Source organism: Dama dama, chromosome 6, assembly GCF_033118175.1.
Source record: "Dama dama isolate Ldn47 chromosome 6, ASM3311817v1, whole genome shotgun sequence".
Classification (NCBI taxonomy): domain Eukaryota; kingdom Metazoa; phylum Chordata; class Mammalia; order Artiodactyla; family Cervidae; genus Dama; species Dama dama.
Genome location: NC_083686.1, coordinates 11,933,768 through 11,961,409, shown reverse-complemented (window position 1 = coordinate 11,961,409; position 27,642 = coordinate 11,933,768). Strand labels below are relative to the sequence as shown.

Below are 27,642 nucleotides of genomic sequence, written 5' to 3'. Positions count from 1 at the left end.
AAATCCAGAGAGTGTCAGCAAATACGGCTCCTATAAGAAATCAGAGGGAGGAAGGGAGTGGGACCAGGTGATGGTCCCCTGGTTCAGACCCTACAGGCACCTTGTGGCTGCTGGGTCCTGCTGAGTGGTCCCCAACCCTATAGACCTGCCCATCCCGAGTGAATCGGCTCTCCAGCCCCTCCTGTTCGCTGGGCTGGGTCAGCCCTCTCCTGCCGGGGTCTGGCTGATGCAGGCCTTCCTTCTGGCAGCTCCCTCTGCCGTCTATGTTGTTTTGTTTTCACTTTACAGCCACGTGGCATGTGGGACATGTCTTCTCCAACCAGGGATCGAACCCATGCCCCTTGCACATGGGATGAGGGGTCTACCCAGCTCCAGTATGATCTCCATTAATTACATCCGAAATGACCCTCTTTCCAAACCAGGTCACCTTCTAAAGTACTAGGGGTTAGAACTGCATGATATGAATTTTCAGAGGACACAGTTCAGTCTATAATAATAATGAACAATTATTGAGTGCCTGCTCCATGCCAAGCACTGTGAATTACTGTATGATTCTCAGGATAAACCTGTTGAGATAAGGATTTGTTCTCACCCCACCACTTACTCCAAGAGGAAACTGGGGCCCAGAGAGGCCGAATAATGGGCCCAAGGTCACCCAGCTGGTAAGTGCAGGGCCTGGGGACCACACCACACTGCATCATCACTTCCACCCACTATCTTCTCTAACATGCAGTTGATCTGGGGCTCGAGACTGAAGGAAACACTCAAGTTTTTGATGAAATTGTGAGACTTGTTGGGAAGCAGAATGGGTGGTGGAAATCAGTAGATTTTTTTAACTTCAGCTCGATGACATAGTCCATTCCCTGACAATTGCAAACTCTTACTGAGGAAAGAGTAAGAGTGGTTTATATGAATTCTGCTTCCCCTGATTTAAAACGCATCCCTGCCTCTTAATGGAATGTCTCGCTTTCCACAAGCCGGCCACGTGGTGGCGGACCCTCGGGCTCGCGTGGCCTGAGTGACACTCCGTGGATCTTCACTCATCAGAGAGTTAATGCTGGGTCAAGAAGAGCAATTTGGAAAACCAGCTCTTTCTGCAAGATGGCAGTCATTTACAGCTGCCCAAGCTGACCGGCAATGCCAGGAGCTGGAATTAATTGCAGATCAAATGAACAAAAATGTCTTTCTCGGTGTTTTTAGGGCCCAAAGCCATTTTAATAGACTGTCAAAAATCTCAGTGAGAAGAAAGAAAAAAAAAAAAAAAAACTTGGCAAGTCCTTTTGATAGGCAATTACTGCCCAGGGTTGGAGGAATAGTAAGTATATATTTGAAACAAGGTAATAAGAACTTGGGAAGGGGCAAGTGTTAGTTGCTCAGTCATGTCTGACTCTTTGTGGCCTCATGGACTGTAGCCTACCAGGCTCCTCTGTCCATGGAGTTTTCCAGGCAAGTTGCCATTTCATTCTCCAGGGGATCTTCCTGACCCAGGGGTTGAACCTGGGTCTGCCATATTGCAAGCAAATTCTTTACCATCTGAGCCACCAGGGAAGGGGCAAAAGATGTCCTGAATACTGACTGTCAGGACCACCCAGTGGACCTGCATGTACTTTGGGTTTTGTTTCCGTCACAAATTCTGTAAGGTGGTGCATTAGTTTTCTGTGGCTGCTGTAAAAAATTACCACAAACTTAGTGGCTTAAAGAAACATATATTTAGTCTCTCACAGTTCTGGAGGTCACAAGTCTAAAATAGGTCTCATGGAGCAAAAGTCAGTCGTTGCAGGTTTGATTACTGGGCCAGGAAGATCCCATGTGCTGCAGTTCAACTAAGCCCATGCACCACAACCATTGAACTGTGCTCTAGAGCCCAGGAACAGCAACTACTGAGCCCAGGTGCCTCAACTACCAAAGCAGGTGTGCCCTAGAGCCTGTGCTTCCCAACAAAAGAAGCCACCACAATGAGAAGCACTTGCAGTGAAACGAGTAGCCCCTGCTCTTTGCAACTACAGAAAAAGCCTGTCGACAGCAACAAAGACCCAGTCAGAAATAAATAGATAAATAACATTATTTTTTAAAAAGTCAGTTGTCAGCAGGGCTGTGTCCCTCCTGGATCTGTTCCTCACCTTTTTCAGCTTCTCAAGGCCGTCTGCACTCCTTGGCTTGCAGCCCCTCCCACCATCTTCAGAGTCAACATTACACCACCTCCGCTACACCATCACATCTCCTTCTCTGAATACCGCTCTCCTGCTTCTCTTGTAAGGACGCTTGTGATTACCCTGGACCCACCGGAAAATCCAGGATAACCTCCCCATCCTAAACCTTTTGACTTCATCACATTTGCAAAACCTCTTTTGCCAGGTAAAATAACATATGTGTGTTTCCAAGAATTAGGATGTGGACACTTGGGGAGTCGATATTCTGCCTCCCATGGGTGGGCATGGTCATGTACCCATTTTAAAGATGCACAAAGAAATCCAGAGGTGTTGGGCAATTTCCTCCAAACCACTCAGCTGGTAAAAAGATGATTAGGATTTGAATTCAGAGCCTCAGGTCCTAGAGTCCAAACTCTTTCTCCCCTCAACACATTTGTTCCATCACAGACTCCCAACCTCATGCTGAATTTAATCCCATTATTTCTCTGGGGATTAGGGTAAATGTTACCATTTTAAGGACTGTTTCCAATGAACTAGTCTGCATCTTCAGGTCTCCTAGAAGATAAACTAGGAGGGAACGCAGGTTGGGAGCTTGGACACAGGGCCATGGGGCAGGCTGCACTTTAACTGTCTAGCTGCCTCTGGCCCTTCAGCTCTCAGCCTCTCGGGTCCCTCCTCCAGGAAGTCCTCCTGGAACCCCTGTTTCTCCTGGAACCCCAAGAGCTCATCCCAGTGTTACACAAGGCACATGTCTGTTTCTATGGCTTTCTCCTTAGGTCACAATAATGTTACTAGTGACCTTGAAGCACAAACATGATATAAGCCACTTGTGGCATGGATGAACTCATGAATGAGTAAGTCTACCAACACCCGGGGCTTCCCTGATAGCTCAGCTGGTAAAGAATCCACCTGCAAAGCAGGAGACCTGGGTTTGATCCCTGGGTTGGGAAGATCTCCTGAGAAGGAAAAGGCTACCCACTCCAGTATTCTGGCCTGGAGATTCCATGGACTATGGAAGTCCATGGGGTGACAAACAGTCAGACACACTGAGCGACTTTCACTTTCACCAACACCTGGGCTTCCCAGGTGGTGCTAGTGGAAGAATCCGCCTGTTAATTCAGGAGATGCAGCAGATGTGGGTTCAGTCCCTGGGTCGGGAAGATCCCCTGGAGGAGGGCATGGCAACCCACTCCAGTATTCTTGCCTGGAGAATCCCTTGGACAGAGGAGCCTGGTGGGCTACAGTCAGACGTGGCTGAAGTGACTTAGCAAGCACACATGCACCACCAACACTATGAAGCCGACGTCCCTGCTCTGGACCCTCACCGAGATGGCCGCACCTCTGGAGTGTACAAGATCCAAATGACGGTGGCCCATCAGAATCCAAACTTGGAGAAGCGGGCAGACTCTTCAGAGGTTGTGACCCCTAGCTCTGATCTTAGAAAACTCCTCTCTTTCTCTCCTAGGAGGGTAAAGTCATTTTCCTCCTTCCTGGGACCAGTCCTCATAAGAAGGACTTCATCAAAGGCTGTCGGCTTTATTGAGGATGATCTGCCAGCCAGAGCATGGGCACCAGAAACCGGGGGTCAGAGAGACAGAGGCTGGAAGCACCACCACGTCCTCCATTGGCTCCTTTTTCAAACAGTCACCGGACTGCCAGGACTGACGTGTACCTTCCTGAGACCTCAGGTAAAGCACTCAGGGTCTTGGGAAGAGAGAGGCCTTAGATGTTAGTGCTCCCCACGCCCTCAGGCTCTGACCTACTGCTGTGGGATCCTGGGTTAGTCATTTTTTCTGGTCTTGGTTTCCTCAGATGGTTGGACAGCATCACCGACTCGATGGACATGAGTTTGAGCAAGCTCCAGGAGTTAGTGATGGACAGGGAAGCCTGGTGTGCTGCAGTCCATGGGGTCGCAAAGAGTCAGACACGACTGAGCCACTGAACTGAACTGAATGGGTTTCCTCAGCTATGGAAAGATTGCAAGAGACCCTACAAAGTCCTGCTCTCTGCAAGAATGTCCATCACAGCCTTATTTAAAGCGACAAACAATGGGAACCTACCTAGCCAGAACCAGAATAATTTACATCACGTGCCCGGCATTGTGTGCATCACGAAGTATGTGCCCACTTGTTTAATCCTCATTCCTTCCCTATGAGGCGGGGATGGTGTCCTTATTATAGAAACGGGGAGACTGAGTCACAGAGCTGTTGAATATCTCACTGGGGTCATGCAGTTTAAAAGGGGTGGAGCTGGGATCCGATTCTGGGCAGCGTGGCTCTGCCGTTTGCGCAGAGACACTCAGTAACCCTACCCCGTAGACAACGGTTAAGGACACGGCTTTACAGCCAGTTCCTGAAGAATGATTCAGCTGTCACAACTGGTGTTAATTCAGAGGGGGCAACAGTCGTGTACTTTTTCTGTATATGTGTCATACTTCAATAAAAATTTCCCTGGTGGCTCAGTCAATAAAGAATCGCTTGCAACGCAGGAGACCTGGGTTTGATCCCTGGGTTGGGAAGATCTCCTGGAGAAGGAAAGGGCAACCCACTCCAGTATTCTTGCCTGGGAAATCCCATGGACAGGGGAGCCTGGCGGGCTACAGTCCATGAGGTCACACGAGTCGGATAAGACTTGATGACTAAACCATCACCATCAATAAAACTTTACTCAAACAATAAATAATAAAATGGAAAATCATTTGGACATAAGTTTAGGTGGACAAAAAGCAGAATTAAAATTAGCCTAAAGATAGGAGTTTTAAAATTATAGTTGATTTACAGTTTGTGTTAGTTTGTGGTATATAGCAAAGTGATTCAGTTATATGTATATATTTATATACATGTACACTTTTTCATATTCTTTTCCATTATAGGCTATTACAAGATGTTGAATATAGTTCCCTGTGCTATACAGTAGGACTTTATTGTTTATTTTATATGTAGCAGTGTGTATCTTCTAATCCTAAACTCCTAGTTTGTCCCTCCCCCCACACCCTTCCCCTTTGGTAACCATAAATTTGCTTTCTATGCCTGTGAGTCTGTTTTGTTTTATAAATTAGTTCATTTGTGTCATATTTTAGATTCCACATATAAGTGGTATCATATGATATTTGCCTGACTTACTTCACTTAGCATGATAATCTCTAGGTCCATCCATGTTGCTACAAATGGCATTATTTCATTCTTTTTTTATGGCCAAGTAATATTCCATTGTGTATATCTATACCACATCTTCTTTATTCATTCCTATGTGGATGGACACTTAGGTTGATTCTCTGTCCTGGCTATTGTTAACAGTGCTACCATCAACACTGGGGTGCATGTATCTTTTCAAATTACAGTTTTCTCTGAGTATTTGCACAGGAGTGAGGTTGCTGGATCACAAGCAACTCCAGTTTTAGCTTTTTAAGGAAACTCCATACCATTCTCCACAGTGGCTGCAACAATTTGCGTTCTCACTAACAGTGTAGGAGGGTTCCTTTTTCTCCACATCCTTTCCAGCATTTGTTATTTTTAGACTTTTTAATGATGATCATTCTGATTGGCGTGAGAGGATACCTCATTGTAATTTTGATTTGCATCTCTCTAATAATTAGCAATTTTGAGCTAAAGATAGCATTATACTAAGATTAATTCAGCTGTCTATGTCTAGAGAACAAAAGAAATTTTGCCAAACTTACCTGGGTAGTATGATTGTAGGTATTTCTTCTTTGTTTCTATTTTCATATTTTATGAATTTACTCTAATGAGCTCATGTTGATTTCTTATAGCAACAAAATACTTTACACAAAAACCCTCAAAAAAACAAACCCTGTAATTTCCCCATCACTTTCATTCCAGGCTGACTGTGCTTTCTTGCTTATCCATGTAAAAATTACTAATGACAATTGAGTGCTTTCTGTAAACTGAGACAAGGATTCTGCAAAACTTCCAGGTTGTGAAACATCAAGATATGTTTTCCTCTAACAAAAAGACCGTGAGTGGAAAAAGGGGACAAGCATTGGGTCTCAACAATTTCATGACATGCGTTTTTAAAAGCACCTTGTTAGAATGCGCCATTAAGAGCAAGGAGCAAATTAAACTGTTCTTTTGAAAATGGGCAGGAATACAATTAGAAGCCTCTGCCTGTTGGCAGTGGCATCAATCTTGGCAGCGCAAATCGGTGAGCACAAGTGGAAATAAATGAGCTACTTCATCAAGGTCAAGGTAGAAGAGAAAGGAATAGCTCATAAAGGGGGAAACTGAAGAACAGAGAGGTGGAATGCATTGTCCAGCACCACACAGTCAAGAAGGTCCAGAGCCAGGATTAAATTCTGGTTTGGCAAAACCTGTGCAACTGCTGCTAGATTCTGAAAACCCTAAGGTTTTATTTTCCCCTCAATGTTTATTTTACACACTCAAGTTGAGAAAGAGTGATGAGCTCTCTGTCTCTCTTCTTTTGGACACTGTGGCTTATTATTAAAGCTTCCCTCTTGAACCAATGGACTGAAGTGTCCTTTCTCCTTTCTTTGGCTGGCAAACTCCTACATGTTTGGGGGTGGCGATGACAGCCGATGGTTTTAAAGTCACGGTAACTGAACTGAGGTTTGTACAGACTCTGATCTGGCCTCCCAGGGAGCTATGGCTATGGCACAGGGTGCCCATCACAGGTTGTCATTTACTAGGGGAGAGTTCAAAGAAAGGAGTTACTATTAAAAAGAAGACAATAGGGAAACAAGATGTAGATAAGAATGTTCTCTAGATGACTGGAACAGCTGTGGCAACTGCATGATAAACTCCCCAAATTCAGACACCTTCGGAGTGACAAAGGTCACGTTCCTTTAAAGGCATTCTGGTTTGTCCCCTAGGGGTTCCCACAGTGCTGTTTAAACCCCATGATGTTCTCAGGAATAATCCTCGATTTACTTACAGAGAAGATGGCAGCCAGAATCTCAGTGCCACCTGTGCTCAAGGTGATGTATGGGATCTTTTCTGGGGCGATTCCAGCTTTTCCAAAGATACTGTTGGTGTAGAACCAAATCTATAAAGTAGGAGAGACAAAGAAGGCAGAAGAGTCAATGAGAGGCATCTGTTTCCTAAACTAAATTCAGGTACAAGATGGTCTCTGAGATTTGCTGCTAAGTCCAGAGGCATAAAGTGGAGTGATGAGCCAAGGTGATGATTTATTTTCTTCCTTCTCCCATTACTAAAAGAATGTCTACACTACTGGGAGTGTGCTTAGCTAAGTGTGGCAATGAGATAAGAATAGAAGTCTTGGTGGGGTTTCCAGGAATTCTCCTTAAAAGTAGGTTTTCACCAAAGAGGTGTGATTCCATTTTTGCCCTTCCTCTTTTCTGCTGTCAGGATGGTGAATGTGATGGCTGCAGCTTCAGCAGCCCTCTTGGGACAGTACTGCTTTTAGCCCCCAAGTTAATATTCTGAGAACAAGAGACGGTCTCTGATCCAGAAGACATTTTACTATCATCTTTTGGAAAATTGTCAAAATAAATCTATAATGTGTACAACGTGAATGAAGCTACTGTGAGTTCCACAACTCTCAAGCTGCGTAACTATACATAGAACTCTTATGGGATGAAAGCCACCTGTCAGATGCTGGAGCAGGAAGTTAGAAGGAGACTGTGTCCGTTCTCACTAGGGGTGATTTTATAGTTTATTATCCAAACCTGGGCACTTTGGAGAGTGTTAATAATGTTTCTAGGATATCAGCCATAATCAGGACTGCCATCTGCAAACCATGGAAGTGGTCCTGGGACTACTGTACCAGCCCTTTCAATTTCCTTCATGTGAGAGAGAAGGCCTATTGTTTAGGCTGCTTTTGAGGTTTCTGCCACATGAGGTCAAACCTAAACTTAACAGGTACTCACATGACATCAGACACTCACAGGGCATCAGAAAATCACTGATTTGGAGTTTGGAGACCTGGCTCCATCTTGAACTATCTGTATGACCTCAGACAATTTTCTCTGTCCGGCTGAGATTCCTTCTTCACGTCGGTCAAAAGAGGATAACCACATACCCTTGCTGGGAGATGTTAGGAACTAAGTGAGGCTTGTCACTATTCTTTGACCCAAACTTTTGGACCAATAGGCTGAACATAAATCATTTGTGTTCCCTCAATCCCAGCCATTTCCTTGAAAAGCAACAGTTTGCTGAATGATAGAAAACCATGCACATCTCGAGACTCTCTGCAGGAGGAAATGGCAACCCACCCCAGTATTCTTGCCTGGGACATCCCATGGACAGGCTGCAGCCCATGGGGTCACAAAGAGTTGGACACGATCAAGCATGCACACGCGCGCGCGCGCACACACACACACACACACACACACACACACACACACACACAGAGACACACACAGACTCCAGTAAAAACCACTGCACATAATTCTCTGAGCTTGTGGGCACTGATACACCCGGTGGCAAAAATGGGTTTTAATGTTCACATAAAAGAAAGCCACTCCTGTTTGTGTCTGCCTCTCATTTGAGGGAGCTGAGAAGTTAGAATTTTAAACTGCATCTTTGCTGTCACACCCATAGGGTAGAGAAGTGACTCCTGATAAATTCATTAATTCCTAGAGCTCCTAGGTCTACAACAGAAGCCAAAATTTCCCCAAAAGCCTCAGTCTCCACTGGATTTGTTTATATGTTGAAGGTGACTGTGATCCCCAGCACGTCTTCAGGGTTGAATCAGAGCAGTTTAGATGCCTTTCTTAATCTTCACCCAAATTCATGGATTTTCAACAGTCAGTGGTCTCTTGACCATGCCCAGTTGCACTTGTGAAATGAAATATTTCACATATCCATATGTGAAATCCATGGGCATATCCATGGGCAAGAAAGGTCACAACCATCAGTGATTTCATAAAGGTGAATGAGGGCTCCCAAAGGGGAACACAAACCCAGAGATTCAGCAGACACCATCACCCCCCACGATGGTGATTGCTGAGGAATGCAAGAAGCAGCCATCCGCTGAGGCTACCATTCCTTAAGGTGAACAGGGAACTGAGGATGTAAGCAATCAAGAAACAGGAATTGGCCCCAGATAACTGAGGTGCATATGAAAGGAATGAATTCAGTGAGCCCAGAGGCTTTCATCTCCCCATACATGGAAGAACACTAAATTCCTAAACTTGATATCTGATTTTCCTTACCTCACAATAATCTTTGGTGTTCAGACTGCCTGCTCCCTTTGTTGCAAACTTGTATATAGCCTGACTCCACCTCCCACCTCCTTGGAGCAGTTTTCTCAGGGCTACTGAAACGCTGCCTCCCAAGTTCGGAGTCTTTAACATTTCCACCAAAGAAAACAACTCTACTTTCAGGTTGTGACTTTTTTTTTTTCCAGTTGACACCCCGCTGCAAAGGTGGAGCCGATGTTTGTGTTATTCTCAGCGTCAGCCCTGAACCGCACGCCCTGACCTGTTCCTCTGCCAGAAGCTTCCAGTCTCTGATCTCATGTGATCTGTGTTCTCCGTGGAAGCTGGCGCCACATTCCTTCCTGCCGCTCACTCCCCTTCCCACCCCAGCTTCTTCCCTGCCTCCAGCTCTCCCTGGAGCAACACTGCCTCGGGTACTCCTGATGGGTTTAAATGTTAGTGAAGAATCACCGTGCAGAACACTACAGGCTCACAGGTATAAGTGGCCCTCTCTTATGTGCGTGCTAAGTCACTTGAGTCCAACTCTTTGCGACCCCACGGGCTGTAGCCCACCAGGCTCCTCTGTCCATGCCCTCCTCCAGGGGATCTTCCCCACCCGGGGATTGAATCCACATCTCATATGTCTCCTGCATTAGCAGGTGGGTTCTTTACCACTGAGCCACCTGGGAAGCCCCCAGTCCTCTTGTACTTAAATGCATTTCTGCAGTGATAGGCCAAATCGCTCCTTTGGACGGTCTCCCCATCCAGGGCCAGCAAGGAGGACCTGCTGGAGTGGCCTTGTCCCCACAGGGAGGGCCCGCGCATAACACGAGCTGCCTGTCTCATTGGCTTCCTCCATGAAGCCACGTCTTTCTCCCTGCATCATCTTACAGAGCCGGATGGTAACTGCCTCTGTCTTTGCTTCTGCTGAGGCTTATCTGATCTGGCAGTTTGAGGGCACTGAACTGCACGGAGACACGAAGTCTGGAGCGTGTCCCACGGAGGACCCTCCCACGGACTATGATTTGTGTTGACCTCACCCCAACACAACCGTGCTCTCTCTGGTTGCCTGACTGCCTCCATCCACTGAGGCAGACGGTGCAGAGGATGGAGCTGCGACTCTGGGAGGCGGGCGAGGCAGGATTTCAATCCCAGGGCTGCCTCTGATGACCTGAGGGTCTGGAGGCAAAAGATTTCATGTCTCTGAATCTCCTTTCTCTGAAAGAAGGTAATCATACTCTCTTTCAGACTGGTGGTGAAAGCTTTTTAAATGAAAGTTTTTTAAAGCATCTTTTCTCTAATAGGTGCACAACAAACAGCAGGGATCAGTCTGGAAGACTCCCGTCACTCTATGGAGATGCCACTGCTCCTGGGTAAAGGAGGACATGGGACAGTTGTGCGCATGCCCAGGGCGGAAGCATCTCTGTATCTGCCTCCATCCAGCCTCCTCCCTGTGGGATGGACCTGTAACTGGGAAGGGTTAATTTTAAATTTACACTAGATCTGCTTCTGTGACTTTAACCCTTTTTGGTTTTTATAAACATACATAATGGCCTGCCCCAGGGAGATAACCTGAGCCTCCCACCTGTGAAAGATTGTAAGGAAGGGAAACTAACACATTCCCCTACCCAAGGCTTGCCATTCTAGGGGAAAATGTAAGGATTGAATAGTCTTTTTACCTTATTTCTTCATCTCCTGCCATGATCCTCTGATCCATAAAAGAACCTGGCAACCAGGCCCTGATAAGGTGGTTATTTTGAGGTGCTAGCCTGCCATCTTTTCGGTCAGCTGGCTTTCCAAACAGTCATTTTCCTTGCCTCAATACCTCGTCTCTTGGATTCATTGGCCAGTCCTGCGGTGAGCAGAGCGAGCTTGAACTCAGTAACAGACCTTTAAGGGACTTTGCAGGAGCTGGTGGGAAAGGGGCACAGCAGGAGGATTTGGGCCTCCTTGACCCCCTGCCTCTGAGGCCCGAAAGCCCTCCTTCTTAACTCATGACACGTGTTCTAGAGACAAAGTGTAACATGCAAATGACATGCAAATCATTTTCACCTCTCAACAGCGTGGAAGGGGACATTGCCAGAGGATCAAAGACCACACACAGCTGACAAGGCAAGAGCCAGACAGAGACCCGGGCCTGTGCTTCCTGCAGCGCGTTCTTCCCACTGCATGGGCTGTGCTGGGCTCTGAGTACAGGTTCAGTTCAGTTCAGTTGCTCAGTCGTGTCCAACTCTTTACAACCCCATGGATTTCAGCACACCAGGCCTTCCTGTCCGTCACCAACTCCCGAAGCTTACTCAAACTCATGTCCATAGAGTTGGTGATGCCATCCAACAATCTCATCTTCTGTCATCCCTTTCTCCTCCTGCCTTCAATCTTTCCCAGCATCAGGATCTTTTCAAATGAGTCTGTTCTTCACATCAGGTGGCCAAAGAATAGTTTCAGCTTCAGCATCAGTCCTTCCAATGAACACCCAGGACTGATTTCCTTTAGGATGGACTGGTTAGATCTCCTTGCAGTCCAAGGGACTCTTGAGTCTTCTCCAACACCACAGTTCAAAAGCATCAGTTCTTCAGTGCTCAGCTTTCTTTATAATCCAGCTCTCACATCCATACATGACTACTGGAAAAATCATAGCTTTGACTAGATGGACCTTTGTTGGTAAAGTAATGTCTCTGCTTTTTAATATGCTATCTAGGTTGGTCATAGCTTTCCTTCCAAGGAGTAAGTATCTTTTAATTTCATGGCTGCAGTCAACATCTGCAGGGATTTTGGAGCCCCCCAAAATAAAGTCTTTCACCGTTTCCATTGTTTCCCCAATTTATTTGCCATGAAGAGATGGGACCAGATGCCATGATCTCATTTTTCTGAATGTTGAGTTTTAAGCCAAAGTTTTCACTCTCCTCTTTCACTTTCCTCAAGAGGCTCTTTAGTTCTTCTTTGCTTTCTGCCATAAGGGTGGTATCATCTGCATATCTGAGGTTATTGATATTTCTCCTGGCAATCCTGATTCCAGCTTGTGCTTCATCCAGCCCAGCGTTTCACATGATGTACTCTGCATATAAGTTAAATAAGCAGGGTGACAATATACAGCCTTGATGTACTCCTTTCCCTATTTGGAACCAGTCTGTTGTTCCATGTCTGTTGCTTCTTGACCTACATACAGATTTCTGAGGAGGCAGGTCAGGTGGTCTGGTATTCCCATCTCTTTAAGAATTTTCCAGAGTTCGTTGTGATCCACACAGTCAAAGGCTTTGGTGTAGTCAGTAAAGCAGAAGTAGATATTTTTCTGGAACTCTCTTGCTTTTTTGATGATCCAGTGGATATTGGCAATTTGATCTCTGGTTCCTCTGCCTTTTCTAAAACCAGCGTGAACATCTGGAAGTTCATGGATCATGTACTGTTGAAGCCTGGCTTGGAGGATTTTGAGCACTGCTTTGCTAGTGTGTGAGATGCGTGCAGTTGTGAGGTATTTTGAACATTCTTTGGCATTGCCTTTCTTTGGGATTAGAATAAAAACTGACCTTTTCCAGTCCTGTGGCCACTGCTGAGTTTTCCAAATTTGCTGGCATATTGAGTGTAGCACTTTCACAGCATCAGGAATACAGGGGACACAGCATCAGGGGATGCAGGAACTGAGCAATTATGGCAGCTCATCCCCAGACTGGCAAGTTCCATGTTAACATCTGAACATGTTGTTCCATGTTCCATGGCTGAACATAGACAGTTGAATTTAGAACTTCCTCCACTCTGGACCACACTCTGGGCGGCCACATGGAAGGGCCCTCATTTAGCATTCTCTCCAGTCACGGGGACAGAGCAAGTTCTTCTAGTGAGATGGTCTCAGTTATTAGGGTAACAGAACATTTAATTCCTTTAATTTGAGTTAGGAAGTTATTTGGGAAGAGATCTTGAAATGAAAGCTGTTCATAACACTTCTGTTCTCGTGATGAGAAGTTCTGTGCAGAGTACAACTTGGGGTTCAGAATTCCTAATGATGCTTAGACAAGTGAGAGGGACACTCACATGGCCCGGTCCAGGCTGGCAGAGGGGGAAGGGGTCACGCTTTGCTACAAACCTGTCTTAGGCTCTCCTGTCTCCCAGCCTCCCTTCCTTCTCCCAGCCTTGTCTCCCTTCCTTTCCAGTGTTTATCCAGAGTGCAGGATCTCTGGCACTCTGTGAGGTACAGGTGTGACCTAACACCTGTGGGGAACAACACACCCATTCCTGCCCTCCCAGATCTAGTCTAGCAGGGAAAGGAAGTGTTACACAACAGTCACACAAGTAAAGAGTTCAAGGGGCACACCAGCTCCCCAGGAATGCTGTGATGCTTGGGCTCCCACTGAGTCGACAAATATGCTGGCAGTAAAAGGCCTCTGAGCATCTAGAATGAAAGTCACCAGACCCACGTGGCTTCCTACCAGCCTGTGCTCTGAGCCTCCCCATTCTTGTTTTACGTTTATTTCTAACAAGCTTGGGTGTCTTGCTTCTCAACTATGGTGCATGTCAGAAGCAGCAAAGTTTAAAAGTGTGAGGCATTGAGAGAGAAGAAAACATTGCTAGGAACAGTCTTGCTGATACCAGCTAAGAGGAAGGGAGATCTCACAGAGGCCCATCAGTTACCATCAGAGATAGTCCCCGTCCATAATGTCATCGGGCTTCCCTGGTGGCTCAGATGATAAAGAATCTGCTTGCAGTGTGGGAGACCTGGGTTCAATTCCTGGGTCTGGAGGATCCCTGGAGAAGGGAATGGCAACCCACTCCAATATTCTTGCCTGCAGAATTCCATGGACAGAGGCTACAGTCCATGGGGAAGAGTTGGACATGACTGAGCAATTAACACACACACACATGATTTCATGCAATCCTCATGGCAACTGTGCAAAAAAAAAAAAAAATATATATATATATATACATCTCCATTATCCATAAGAGGAAACTGAGGACTGGAGGAGTTGGTATGATTGGCCTCCTCTGTTGAAGAAGGGATAAATTCAAAAGAAGGAAGGGTAACCTAAGGTAGATGAGAGTTCCACGGTCATTCTTGACATTCTAGAAGATTCCAGAAGGTTCAAGAATATGGCTTTCTTGTCTCAGGTTTGGTAATTCTGTCAAATTTTCAGCCCAAGGACTTGGTAGAAACTTCACCCTCCCTAGCCCTGTTCTTCTTAGTTCCTACTCCTTTCCTCACGTAACGCTCAGCTGCCTCTCATGTGTCATGGACTGCTGGAGACCCATGGACCCTGGGAAGGGTCTCCATCCTCAATGACAGTTATGGGGAAGGAGCAGCATCAGAAAGACTCAACATTTGCACAAAAACCAAAAACAAAAGTCTGTTTTTTTGTGCAAAGGACAAATTGTTGGAGGAAGGCAGCTACATAAAATAATTTTAAGTGACAGGTCTAATTTTAGAGACGGGAACTTGAAAGTTACCATGAGAAGGAGGGGAAAAAAATAATCTGACGCTGAAAAGGGAATGAGAAATAACTAAATGTTATGTTCGACTTTCACTTGATTTCTAAAGAGTGTGAAAACCATTCATCGACTCTTCAGCAAAAAAAAAAAAAAAGTACTGAACAATATGTAATGCTTGTTTAGGACAGTGGTTCTTGACTGGGGCTGATTTTTGTCCCCAGGGGACGTTTGGCCATGTCTGGAGACATGTTTGTTTGTTGCATGGACTGCCACCTAGTGAGCAGAGGTCTGGTGAGCTGCAAAATGTCCTAGAGTGTACACGTCCATGACAAGGAATTTTCCAGCCCCAAATGTGCACAGTGCTGAGGCTGAGAAAGACTGGTTCAGTGCAAAGTATATGTTCTCAGAGATGCGCTGGGGAATCTGGCAGGGCCCTGGTGCCAGGACATGTGCGTCTGACAGCACAGGTGTCACTCACCATGACCGTGAGCAAGTCCTTGATCCTCTGCAAGCCTCAGCTTCTTCATTTAGAAAATGGGGGGGAAAAAGAAAGAAAGAAAATGGGGATGGAGCCACCTGCCCTGCAGGACATTTGGGTCCAGAATAAAGTGACGAATGGAGATGCCTGGCAGTATTTATGACTGTCTTAACATATAGACTGTCCTCCCACATTCATTGTTGTTTTTCAGTCATGAAGTTGTGTCCAACTCTCTGAGACGCCACAGACTGTAGTGTGCCAGGCTCCTCTGTCCTCAACTATCCCCCAAAGTTTGCTCAAACTCATGTCCATTGAATAGGTGATGTTACCTAACCATCTTCTCTTCTGTCGCCCCCTTCTCCTCCTGCCCTCATCTTTCCCAGCATCAGGGTCTTTCTCAACGAGTCATCTCTTTGCTTCAGGTAGCCAAAGTACTAGAGCTTCAGCTTCAGCATCAGTCTTTCCAATGAATATTCAGGATTGATTTCCTTTAGGATTGACTGGTTAGATCTTCTCGCAGTCCAACAGACTCTCAAGAGTGTTCTCTAGCACCACAGTTCAAAAGCATTAATTCTTTAGCACTCAGCATTCTTTATGATCGCCTCACATAATTTCTGGTAAAACTAAGGGGACAGAGCAAGTCTTAAAGTGCATTTAAAGGTTTTCATCTGTGTTAGCTAGCTCTCTCCTTTGATCTTGTGAATTATTTTGGGGTAAAAGGTAGCAGGTGCAGGGAGGGAGCTTGGACTGGGGCACAGAACAGTGGGCTCTGAGGCTGGAATTTGCTGCTCACTGGCATTTGTCCTTTGGTATGTAAGAATGAGGGTCTCCTGATAGCTCAGTTGGCAAAGAATCCCCCTGCAATGCAGGAGACCCTGGTTTGATTCTTGGGTCAGGAAGATTTGCTGGAGAAGGGATAGGCTACCCACTCCAGTATTCTGGCCTGGAGAATTTCATGGACTGTATAGTCCATGGAGTTGCAAAGAGGTGGATACGACTGAGTGACTTTCACTTCACTTCACTTCATGTAAGAATGAAGTAGGACTTGTCCCCTTGCCTCCCTAGGGATGACCTAGGGACCCAGCCGGTGACATACACAGGTATACTCTGAAGCATGGAGTCGAACTGGGGTGGTCGCCAGGGGCTGGGAGTGGGGGAAACTCAGTGTCATTAATGAATATGTATAAAGTTTCAGTTAAGCAAGATGAACAAGCTCTAGAGATCTGTACAATATGATGCCCGTGGTTAACAATGTCATATTGTGCACTTTAATGTTTGTGAAGAGGATAAACGTCATGCTAACTGTTCTTACAATGATAAGATGGAGGACTTCCCTGGTGGCACAGTGGATAGGAATCCGCCTGCCGATACAGGTGACACGAGTTTGATCCCTGGTCTGGAAAGATTTCATGTTGTCGAAGCAACTAAGGCGGTGCACCACGACGGTTGAACTTGTGTCCTAGAGCCCGTGAGCCACAATTACTGAGTCCACGTTCCACAACTGCTGAAGCCTGTGTGCCTAGAGCCTGTGCTCCACAAGAGAAGCCACTTCAATGAGAAGACTATGCGCCGCGACTAGAGTAGCCCCCCTCCACTCTCTACAGTTAGAGAAAGCCCACAAAGAGCAACGTAAGAACTAGCATGACCAAAAGTAAATAAATACATTTTAAAACAAAAGAAGAGAAAAGAGTTGGAAAGCAGTCAATGCAAAGGAAAGTGACTGAGATCTCAGATCTGTTGGCTCTGGGAGCAGAGATTCCCCCCCCCCCCCATCTATGCTTATGCAGTGGGGCTTACAGATACACTCGAGTGGAATTTACAAAGTGATACAGCATATGCAAATTGGAAAATTATGTCTCACAGAAGGAGAGAATTCTGTTCAGAAATGTCATGGTTCTCGATCTAAATGCCTCATTACATACAGATTCCATATGCGGTTTTACAATTCCACATGCAAACTTTAAGAAACAGATGCTTTCTCTCTCTGCTTACTCAGAACAGGGAGGGAACATTTGAAACAGTCTGGCATGACAAAGGTCCATGTAGTCAAAGATATGGTTTTTCCAGTAGTCATATACGGATGTAAGAGTTGGACCATAAAGAAGGCAGAGTGCCAGAGAATTGATGCTTTTGAACTGTGGTGCTGGAGAAGACTCTTGAGAGTCCCTGGGAAAGCAAGGAGATCAAACCAGTCAATCCTAAAGAAAATCAACCCTGACTACTCTTTGGAAGGACTGATGCTGAAGCTGAAGCATCAATACTTTGTCCACCTGAAGAGCTGACTCACTGGAAAAGACCCTCATGCTGGGAAAGATTAAAGCCAGGAGAAGAAGGGGACAACAGAGGATGAGATGGTTGGATGGCATCACCGACTTGATGGACATGAATTTGGGCAAGCTCTGGGAGATGGTGAGGGACAGGGAAGCCTGGTGTGCTGCGATCCATGGGGTCACAAAGAGTTGAACACAACTTGGTGACTGAACGACAGCTAGCATGACCTTGGTCTTATCCAGAGGAGGCAACAATAGGACTAGGTCAAGGTCAAGCAAGTTAACCCAGGTGCCCCCTCCTTCTGCTGATACAACTAGACCAAGGGTAAGCAAATAAGCACCAAGATGATTTTATTTCATCCTGATATTTCCAACAAGAAACACAAGAGAAAAAAGAGAAATAAGGCTGAACATTGTGCTTGTTAACTTCCCTCCCTCGACTGGAAACACTCCCCTTTCAGGTCGCCTCTCCTACCCACCCACAAACACCCTCCCTGCTGACTCTGGTATGCCAGGCTCACACACACAGGGCAACTCTTTCATCTGGGCTTCTTCAGAAGTTCCCTTCTCCTGCCCTCTGGACCCAGCCACACTTGTCCTGAGCTACGTAAGTGACCTCAGAGGGAATCTGATTGCTTCAGTGCAGGAATCTCTTCTACATATTCCTGCCAAGTGGCTGGCCAGCTGGCTTGCACACTTTCACAAATGGGGAACTCACTAACCCTGGAGGCAACCCACTGTTTTCCAGAAGCAGCCATAACAATAATGATCCAAGTCTGCCTCCCTACTCCTCAAATTTCTGAATTCTACCTTTTGGAGCCCCTAAGAGAGAAGGGGAGGTTTGTCCATTGGTGGGTTAGGGTACCCCAGAGAGGAACCCCGTCCTCTGGTTTACCTGCCCACATCAACTCGGGCCTCAAGAAACTTTTCTTTAAAGCCTTGAAATTTTCTCAGGTCAAAAGCATGCATTGAAGCCAGCCCAGCCAATGCTGCTGCTGAGTAGTCGCTAAGTCCAACTCTTTGCAACTCCATGGACTGCAGCACACCAGGCTTCCCTGTCCTTCACTATCTCCTGGAGTTTGGTCAAACTCATGTCCATTGAGTTGGCGAAGCCATCCAACTATCTCATCCTCTGTTGTCCCCTTCTCCTCCTGCCTTCAATCCTTCCCAGCATCAGCCCAGCCAAGGGTACTTTTATTTAAATGATCTCAATGTCAAGCCACTTACTTGTGACTTCCTAACACCTTCCTTAAGAAATATGACTTTTAGACACTTCTCTGGTGGTCCAGTGGTTAAGAATCTGCCTTTCAATGCAGGGATGCAAGTTCCATCCCTGGGCGGGGAACTAAGATCCCACGTGCTGTGGGACAACTATGGAGCCCATGCTCTGGTGACTGCAAACCACAACTAGAGAAAAACCCGCATGCTGCAAGGAAAGATCATGACTGCTGCAAGTAAGACCTGACAGCCAAATAAAAAATAAATATTTTTTTAAAAGACACATGACTTTTAAGTGTTTCTAGGGATAAGTAATTATAGTGATAGGCAGCATTTAGTCAAGGGTAATTCTGGGCTAGCTGCTTCAACGAACACCTCACATGAATTATTTCTCTCCATATTACATTATCCCATTTTACAGATGTGGAAACTGATGGTCAGGTTACATGATTGCCCAGTGGCCCAGAGCTGGGCTGGAACCCAGGGCATCCAGGGTCTAAGCCCTGGCCCATCTCCCCCCACCCCTCCCTCCGGTTCCTCCATCTGTGCAGGGGTGCTTACCGCATTGAGGCCGCAGAGCTGGTAGCAGGCCATGGAGATGACCACGGTGATGAGCTGCCAGCGGACGAAGGGACTCCTGAGCAGCTCCAGCACGGATACCAGCTGGATGTTCCTCTGCACGCGGCTCTCCGCCAGGACCTCCTCCACCTCGCGGGAGACGTCCTCTTTGCCCAGGAATGTCCGGAAGGCTGCCAATGGGGAGGAGCACGGATTTCAGTGGGGATTATCAGAATGTCCACTGTGTCTGATGTTGGGCCCCCCGGGGATGGTCCATCCCACCATCCAGACACACCGGATGGTTGTGTATCAGAGATGGAGCTGGCAGGGGTCTTTGAGGCCATGGAGTGCCAAGCCCTTGTTTAAAAGTAGGAAAACAGGGACCTCCCTGATGGTCCAGTGGCCAAGACTCTGTCCTGCCACTGTAGGGGTCCCAGGTTGGATCCCTGGTCAGGGAACTGAATCCCACGTGTCACAACTAAGCGTTCACATGTGACAATGAAAAGCAAGATTCTGCATGCTGCAAGGAAGACCTGGAGCAGCCAAATAGATAAATTACACACACACACACACACACACACACACACACACACACAGACAAAGACCCTGATGCTGGGAAAGATTGAAGGCAGGAGGAGAAGGGGATGACAGAGGATGAGATGGTTGGATGGCATCACTGATTCAATGGACATGAGTATGAGTAAACTCCCGGAGTTGGCGTGCTTCAGGGAAGCCTGGCATGCTGCAGTCCATGGGATTGCAAAGAGTTGGGACACGACTCAGCGACTGACCTGAACTAATATATATACACAAAAGTAGGAAAACAGGAGGCCCACAGAAATGCAGTGACCTGCTCAAGGTCACTAAGTTGGCCAGGAGAAGAACCCCTAGAGAACCAGGTTTCCCTGATTGCCCCCACTGCAAAGCCGAGCACACCCAGGGTTCAAATCCCATCTCTACTACTGGGTAGATGAGCAGTGTCTATGCCTCAAAAGGTTCCTGTAATGACCAAGTGATGTAAGATATGCTAAACCTCTGGCTCCACGACATGCACTTAGCACCTCCTGTCTGCCCCGCCCTGTGCGCTTTCTCACTGGTGACCTCTAGATGGAGGTCAGATTGCCACTTGACCAGGACGCCCAGAAGGGGGATTGAACTAAATGATCTCCAGGGCCCTTTCCACACAACCCTGTGTGGAAACCCAGAAAGCTGGACTGAAATATTCTCAAAGAGCCAATCTTCCCAGGATTCAAGCTCACCCCTGTGACTCAGGCTTTCCCAGGCTGAACACTGCAAATTTCCAGCCTCAGTGAGCTTGTCATTTTTTTTTTTTTAACCAAGCCCTTAATTGTGCAAACCGCCATGGATATATGCATGAAGCTGGGCTGTCTGATTAGACCCCCGAGATCACAATAATTAGATCAGGGGAGATGCTTTTAGAATGCAGATTTAAATATTCAGCACTTAGGTATTCATCCTCCTACAGGGGAAGCGGCTCGTGATGGCTCCTGGGGACAGTCCATTGCCAACACCGTGGGCATTATCCCTAAAAACAGTGCTCTGAGCCTCAGGCCAGGTGAAACTGCTCTTCTTAGGTAGGAAAAAACAAAACATGGTTGTTATATCTCTCCAGATTCTGCAAGCCCAGGAAGGCTCTGAGGTGTTATTTCCAGAAGTATAGTAAAAACCACCTCAGAATGTCTCGTTTGTAAGCTGTAATTTAATACTTTCCCTAGCATTTATTAAAGATAAGTGGAGGAAACAGCTGAGAGGGTAATGTTTCTGCAGCATTCACTAAACCATAGTATTTCTCAAAGTTCAAAAATGCAGTATTGATGTGATAAAGTAAGCCTAGAGGTTCAGGGCAAGAAAATATTTCTCTCTCCTTGCTGACATACATGCTTCCCACATAAAATAAGGAGAACTTGAGAACATTTCCCCCCACCACCACTACCCTTTTCACTTTGGCTGCCAGGAAGCTCTCAGTTAAACTCAATGTTTAGCTCTTAGAGTTTCCTGGAGCAAAAACTTTCTTCTTCTGCTTAAAAGTTCTGATCTCATTATTTTTTCTGTTAATTTTTAAAAATTATTTACTTATTTTTGGTTGTACTGGGTCTACGTTGCTGCTCTGGCTTTTCTCTGGTTGCAGCGAGCAGGGGCTACTCTCTGGGTGCACTGCATGGGTTTCTCATTGCAGCGGCTTCTCTTCCTGCAGAGCAGGGTCTCTCGGGTGTTTGGGCTTCAGTAACTGTGACCCCCGGGCTCTAGAGCACAGGCTCAGTAGTTGTAGCACCCGGGCTTAATTGCTCCAAAGCATGTGGGATCCTCCTAGACCAGGGATTGAACCCGAATCTTCTGCATTGGCAGGCAGATTCTTTACCACTTAGCCACCGAGGAAGCCCCTTCATTCTTCTTTTGAAGCATCTATCCAACTTTCCTGATGTATATGTGTTCATAAAAATAGCTTCTTTCTACTGTCCCACATCCCTTCTTTTTTGGTTCCCCTGACCGCGTGAAGAAGAGTAACTTGTGTGACTGGTCTCGCAGACATGAAGACGCACCACTGAGGTCCCTTTCGGGAAAGGACTGGGCTGCCGGGCTGGAGGACGGTGGTTAGCTGACAGCCTCTAGCTCTTAGCATCATGAGAGTCCACTTCATCTTGGAAGCCCAAATGATGCTATTCTCATAGTGGTCCCAGCCCACGACCGAGTATGGTGGTGGTATAAGGACCCAGCCATCCCCGCCCAGTAGGGACGCGTGTGATGCTCAAGCCTTGCTCCAGGGCTCCCCTGTGACTGGTAGAGCCCCTGTGGCCTGATGCTTCTCCTGCTCCACCCTTTCCCTGCCCAGTTATTACCCCCAGTGAAAGTGAAAGTTGCTCAGTCGTGTCTGACTCTTTGTGACCCCATAAACTATACAGTCCATGGAATTCTCCAGGCCAGAACACTGGAGTGGGTAGCCTATCCCTTCTCCAGGGAATCTCCCCAACCCAGGGATTGAACCTAGGTCTCCTATGTTGCAGGTGGATTCTTTACCAGCTGAGTGACCAGGGAAGCCCATTATCTCCTGTAAACATCTGCAAACCAAGCGCTTTCTCAGCTTCTGCTTCCTGGAGACGCCAATCTGCAACCCAGTTGACTTTTTTTTTTTTTTTTCCTTTTTCCATGAGCTTTTATTTATTTATTTTTTCCAGTGGGTTTTGTCATACATTGATATGAATCAGCCATGGATTTACACATTTTCCCCATCCCAATCCCCGCTCCCACCTCCCTCTCCACCCGATTCCTCTCGAAACATCCCACCCTCGCCTTCTCCCACAGAGTTCAAAAGTCTGTTCTGTATTTCTGTGTCTCTTTTTCTGTTTTGCATATAGGGTTATCGTTACCATCTTTCTAAATTCCATATATATGTGTTAGTATGCTGTAATGTTCTTTATCTTTCTGGCTTACTTCACTTTGTATAAGGGGCTCCAGCTTCATCCATCTCATTAGGACTGGTTCAAATGAGTTCTTTTTAATGGCTGAGTAATATTCCATGGTGTATATGTACCACAGCTTCCTTATCCATTCATCTGCTGATGGGCATCTAGGTTGCTTCCATGTCCTGGCTATTATAAACAGTGCTGCGATGAACATTGGGGTGCACGTGTCTCTTTCAGATCTGGTTTCCTCAGTGTGTATGCCCAGAAGTGGGATTGCTGGGTCATATGGCAGTTCTATTTCCAGTTTTTTAAGAAATCTCCACACTGTTTTCCATAGCGGCTGTACTAGTTTGCATTCCCACCAACAGTGTAAGAGGGTTCCCTTTTCTCCACACCCTCTCCAGCATTTATTGCTTGTAGACTTTTGGATAGCAGCCATCCTGACTGGCGTGTAATGGTACCTCATTGTGGTTTTGATTTGCATTTCTCTAATAATGAGTGATGTTGAGCATCTTTTCATGTGTTTGTTAGCCATCTGTATGTCTTCTTTGGAGAAATGTCTGTTTAGTTCTTTGGCCCATTTTTTGATTGGGTCATTTATTTTTCTGGAATTGAGCTTCAGGAGTTGCTTGTATATTTTTGAGATTAATCCTTTGTCTGTTTCTTCATTTGCTATTATTTTCTCCCAATCTGAGGGCTGTCTTTTCACCTTACTTATAGTTTCCTTTGTAGTGCAAAAGCTTTTAAGTTTCATTAGGTCCCATTTGTTTAGTTTTGCTTTTATTTCCAATATTCTGGGAGGTGGGTCATAGAGGATCTTGCTGTGATTTATGTCGGAGAGTGTTTTGCCTATGTTCTCCTCTAGGAGTTTTATAGTTTCTGGTCTTACATTTAGATCTTTAATCCATTTTGAGTTTATTTTTGTGTATGGTGTGAGAAAGTGTTCTAGTTTCATTCTTTTACAAGTGGTTGACCAGTTTTCCCAGCACCACTTGTTAAAGAGGTTGTCTTTTTTCCATTGTATATCCTTGCCTCCTTTGTCAAAGATAAGGTGTCCATAGGTTCGTGGATTTATCTCTGGGCTTTCTATTCTGTTCCATTGATCTATATTTCTGTCTTTGTGCCAGTACCATACTGTCTTGATGACTGTGGCTTTGTAGTAGAGTCTGAAGTCAGGCAGGTTGATTCCTCCAGTTCCATTCTTCTTTCTCAAGATTACTTTGGCTATTCGAGGTTTTTTGTATTTCCATACAAATTGTGAAATTCTTTGGTCTAGTTCTGTGAAAAATACCGTTGGTAGCTTGATAGGGATTGCATTGAATCTATAGACTACTTTGGGTAGAATAGCCATTTTGACAATATTGATTCTTCCAATCCATGAACACGGTATGTTTCTCCATCTGTTTGTACCAAAAGAAAGCAGGAGTCGCAATACTCATATCAGATAAAATAGACTTTCAAATAAAGGATGTGAAAAGAGACAAAGAAGGACACTACATAATGATCAAAGGATCAATCAAAGAAGAAGATATAACAATTATAAATATATATGCACCCAACATAGGAGCACCACAATATATACGGCAAACACTAACGAGTATGAAAGAGGAAATTAATAGTAACACAATAATAGTGGGAGACTTTAATACCCCACTCACAACTATGGATAGATCAACTAAACAGAAAATTAACAAGGAAGCACAAACCTTAAATGACACAATGGACCAGCTAGACCTAATTGATATCTATAGGACATTTCACCCCAAAACAATCAACTTCACCTTTTTCTCAAGTGCACACGGAACCTTCTCCAGAATAGATCACATCCTGGGCCATAAATCTGGTCTTGGAAAATTCAAAAAAATTGAAATCATTCCAGTCATCTTTTCTGACCACAGTGCAGTAAGATTAGATCTCAATTACAGGAAAAAAACTGTTAAAACTTCAAACATATGGAGGCTAAATAACACGCTTCTGAATAACCAACAAATCATAGAAGAAATCAAAAAAGAAATCAAAATATGTATAGAAATGAATGAAAATGAAAACACAACAACCCAAAACCTATGGGACACTGTAAAAGCAGTGCTAAGGGGAAGGTTCATAGCATTACAGGCTTACATCAAGAAACAAGAAAAAAACCAAATAAATAACCTAACTCTACACCTAAAGCAATTAGAGAAGGAAGAAATGAAGAACCCCAGGGTTAGCAGAAGGAAAGAAATCTTAAAAATCAGGGCAGAAATAAATGCAAAAGAAACTAAAGAGACCATAGCAAAAATCAACAAAGCTAAAAGCTGGTTTTTTGAAAAAATAAACAAAATCGACAAACCATTAGCAAGACTCATTAAGAAACAAAGAGAGAAGAACCAAATTAACAAAATTAGAAATGAAAATGGAGAGATCACAACAGACAACACTGAAATACAAAGGATCATAAGAGACTACTACCAGCAGCTCTATGCCAATAAAATGGACAACTTGGATGAAATGGACAAATTCTTAGAAAAGTATAACTTTCCAAAACTGAACCAGGAAGAAATAGAAGATCTTAACAGACCCATCACAAGCAAGGAAATCGAAACTGTAATCAAAAATCTTCCAGCAAACAAAAGCCCAGGACCAGATGGCTTCACAGCTGAATTCTACCAAAAATTTAGAGAAGAGCTAACACCTATCTTACTCAACTCTTCCAGAAAACTGCAGATGAAGGTAAGCTTCCAAACTCATTCTATGAGGCCACCATCACCCTAATTCCAAAACCAGACAAAGATGCCACAAAAAAAGAAAACTACAGGCCAATATCACTGATGAACATAGATGCAAAAATCCTTAACAAAATTCTAGCAAACAGAATCCAACAACATATTAAAAAAATCATACACCATGACCAAGTGGGCTTTATCCCAGGAATGCAAGGATTCTTTAATATCCGCAAATCAATCAATGTAATACACCACATTAACAAATTGAAAGGTAAAAACCATATGATTATCTCAATAGATGCAGAGAAAGCCTTTGACAAAATTCAACACTCATTTATGATTAAAACTCTCCAAAAAGCAGGAATAGAAGGAACATACCTCAACATAATAAAAGCTATATATGACAAACCCACAGCAAGCATCACCCTCAATGGTGAAAAATTGAAAGCATTTCCCCTGAAATCAGGAACAAGACAGGGGTGCCCACTCTCACCACTACTATTCAACATGGTGTTGGAAGTTTTGGCCATAGCAATCAGAGCAGAAAAAGAAGTAAAAGGAATCCAGATAGGAAAAGAAAAAGTGAAACTCTCGCTGTTTGCAGATGACATGATCCTCTACATAGAAAACCCTAAAGACTCTACCAGAAAATTACTAGAGCTAATCAATGAATATAGTAAAGTTGCAGGATATAAAATTAACACACAGAAATCCCTTGCATTCCTATATACTAACAATGAGAAAACAGAAAGAGAAATTAAGGAAACAATACCATTCACCATTGCAACAAAAAGAATAAAATACATAGGAGTATATCTACCTAAAGAAACAAAAGACCTATACATAGAAAACTATAAAACCCAGTTGACTTTGACAGGGGGAACCATCCGTCAGTTTCTCTCAGTTCCCAACTTCGGAAGCGCCGAGCTGGTTTGGTTCTCACAGCTGCCCTGAGCTATTGGAAGAGCGATGGCAGTAGCCTGGGACTGCTCTCCCGGGTCCCGTCTCCTCGTGCGCTGTGGGGCTCCAGCCATAAACCCCTTCTGCACACTGCAGCGTCAGCAGCCAGCTCACCAGTGTATTTGATTCTAAAAGGCCTCCGGGGGGCTTCCCTGGTGGCTCAGTGGTAAAGAATGCGCCTGCCAATGCGGGAGTCATGGGTTCGATCCCCGATCTGGAAAGATCCCACACGCTGCACAGCAGCTAAGCCAAGCCTGTGTGTCACAACTGTTGATCTTGTGCTCTAGAGCCCTGGAGCCACAACTACTGAAGCCTGAGCGTCCTAGAGCCTGTGCTCCATCATAAGAGAAGCCACGGGAATGAGAAGCCCACACACTGCAAGGGAGAATAGCCTCTGCTCGCCGCAACTAGAGAAAAGCCCACACAACAAGGAAGACCCAGCACAGCCAAAAATAAATAGATTTTAAAAAAATAAACCAAAATAAAAGGCCCCCCGGCCCCTCCCCTCCGCACAGAGTGAAGCCCAGGCTCCAGAACCTGGACCATGGCTCTCTTTCAGTTTCACTCCTAACTGCCCGTCTTTGCAGGCATCTCTCTGGGATGTGCAAACATGCATTTCCTCTTTCCTACACATGCTATGCTTTATTGGCTCTCTGCACTTGGCCACACCCATCCTTCTGCCTAGAATGCTCTTCCTGCCTTTCCTCCCCTGGCTAAAGCCTCCCACCTCGATGTCAGAGCCTGGGGGCTCACAGCCCCTTGGGCTTCTTCCTACCCCACCACTCTCTCCCCACATTGTCGTCAGCACCTTTTTCCACCTGCTGTGAGCACCTGAAGTCCAGTGCCTGGTATCCGGGGACGACCAGGCGCCAAGTTGGTGTTTGTTGACCTTGTGGGGACAGCACTGGTCATGTGAAGGGGCTGTCTCGTGTGTGGCGGGCTGAAATCATGGGCTGTCCAGAGCCAATTCTCAGTACAAGCTTACTGAGCATCTACTACACTCCAGACGGTGCACTGGGGAGGTGGTGTCTCCACCACAATCACAGCACATTTCCAAATGAGTTTTTGTGGAATGCAAATCCCAGGAGAGGCTCCATGGAGACGAGATTCCCTGATCAGAGAAGTTTGGTCTCATTGCATGAGTGCTAGCTCTCGGGGGTTCAAACATCACATTAGACTAGTAAAGGTCCTGGACTTCTCTGGTGCTCCAGTGATTAAGAATCTACTCGTCAATGCAGGGGACGCAGGTTCAATCCCTGGTCTGGGAAGATCCCACATGCTGTGGAGCAACTAACCCTGTGTGCCACAAGTACTGACGTCCTTGCGCCCTA

At 45.6% G+C, this 27,642-nt stretch overlaps 1 protein-coding gene across 1 annotated transcript in view; it reads right to left on the bottom strand.

The window, feature by feature from the left end:
- Positions 1–27,642, bottom strand: part of SLC2A9 (solute carrier family 2 member 9) — a 201,595-nt gene that overhangs the window by 77,499 nt on the left and 96,454 nt on the right. The window contains exons 7-8 of the mRNA XM_061145157.1: positions 19,228–19,415; positions 7,059–7,169 (exon numbers count right to left, since the gene is read on the bottom strand). Coding sequence (XP_061001140.1) covers positions 7,059–7,169; positions 19,228–19,415 — 299 coding nt within the window. The remainder of the gene's footprint in view (positions 1–7,058; positions 7,170–19,227; positions 19,416–27,642) is intronic.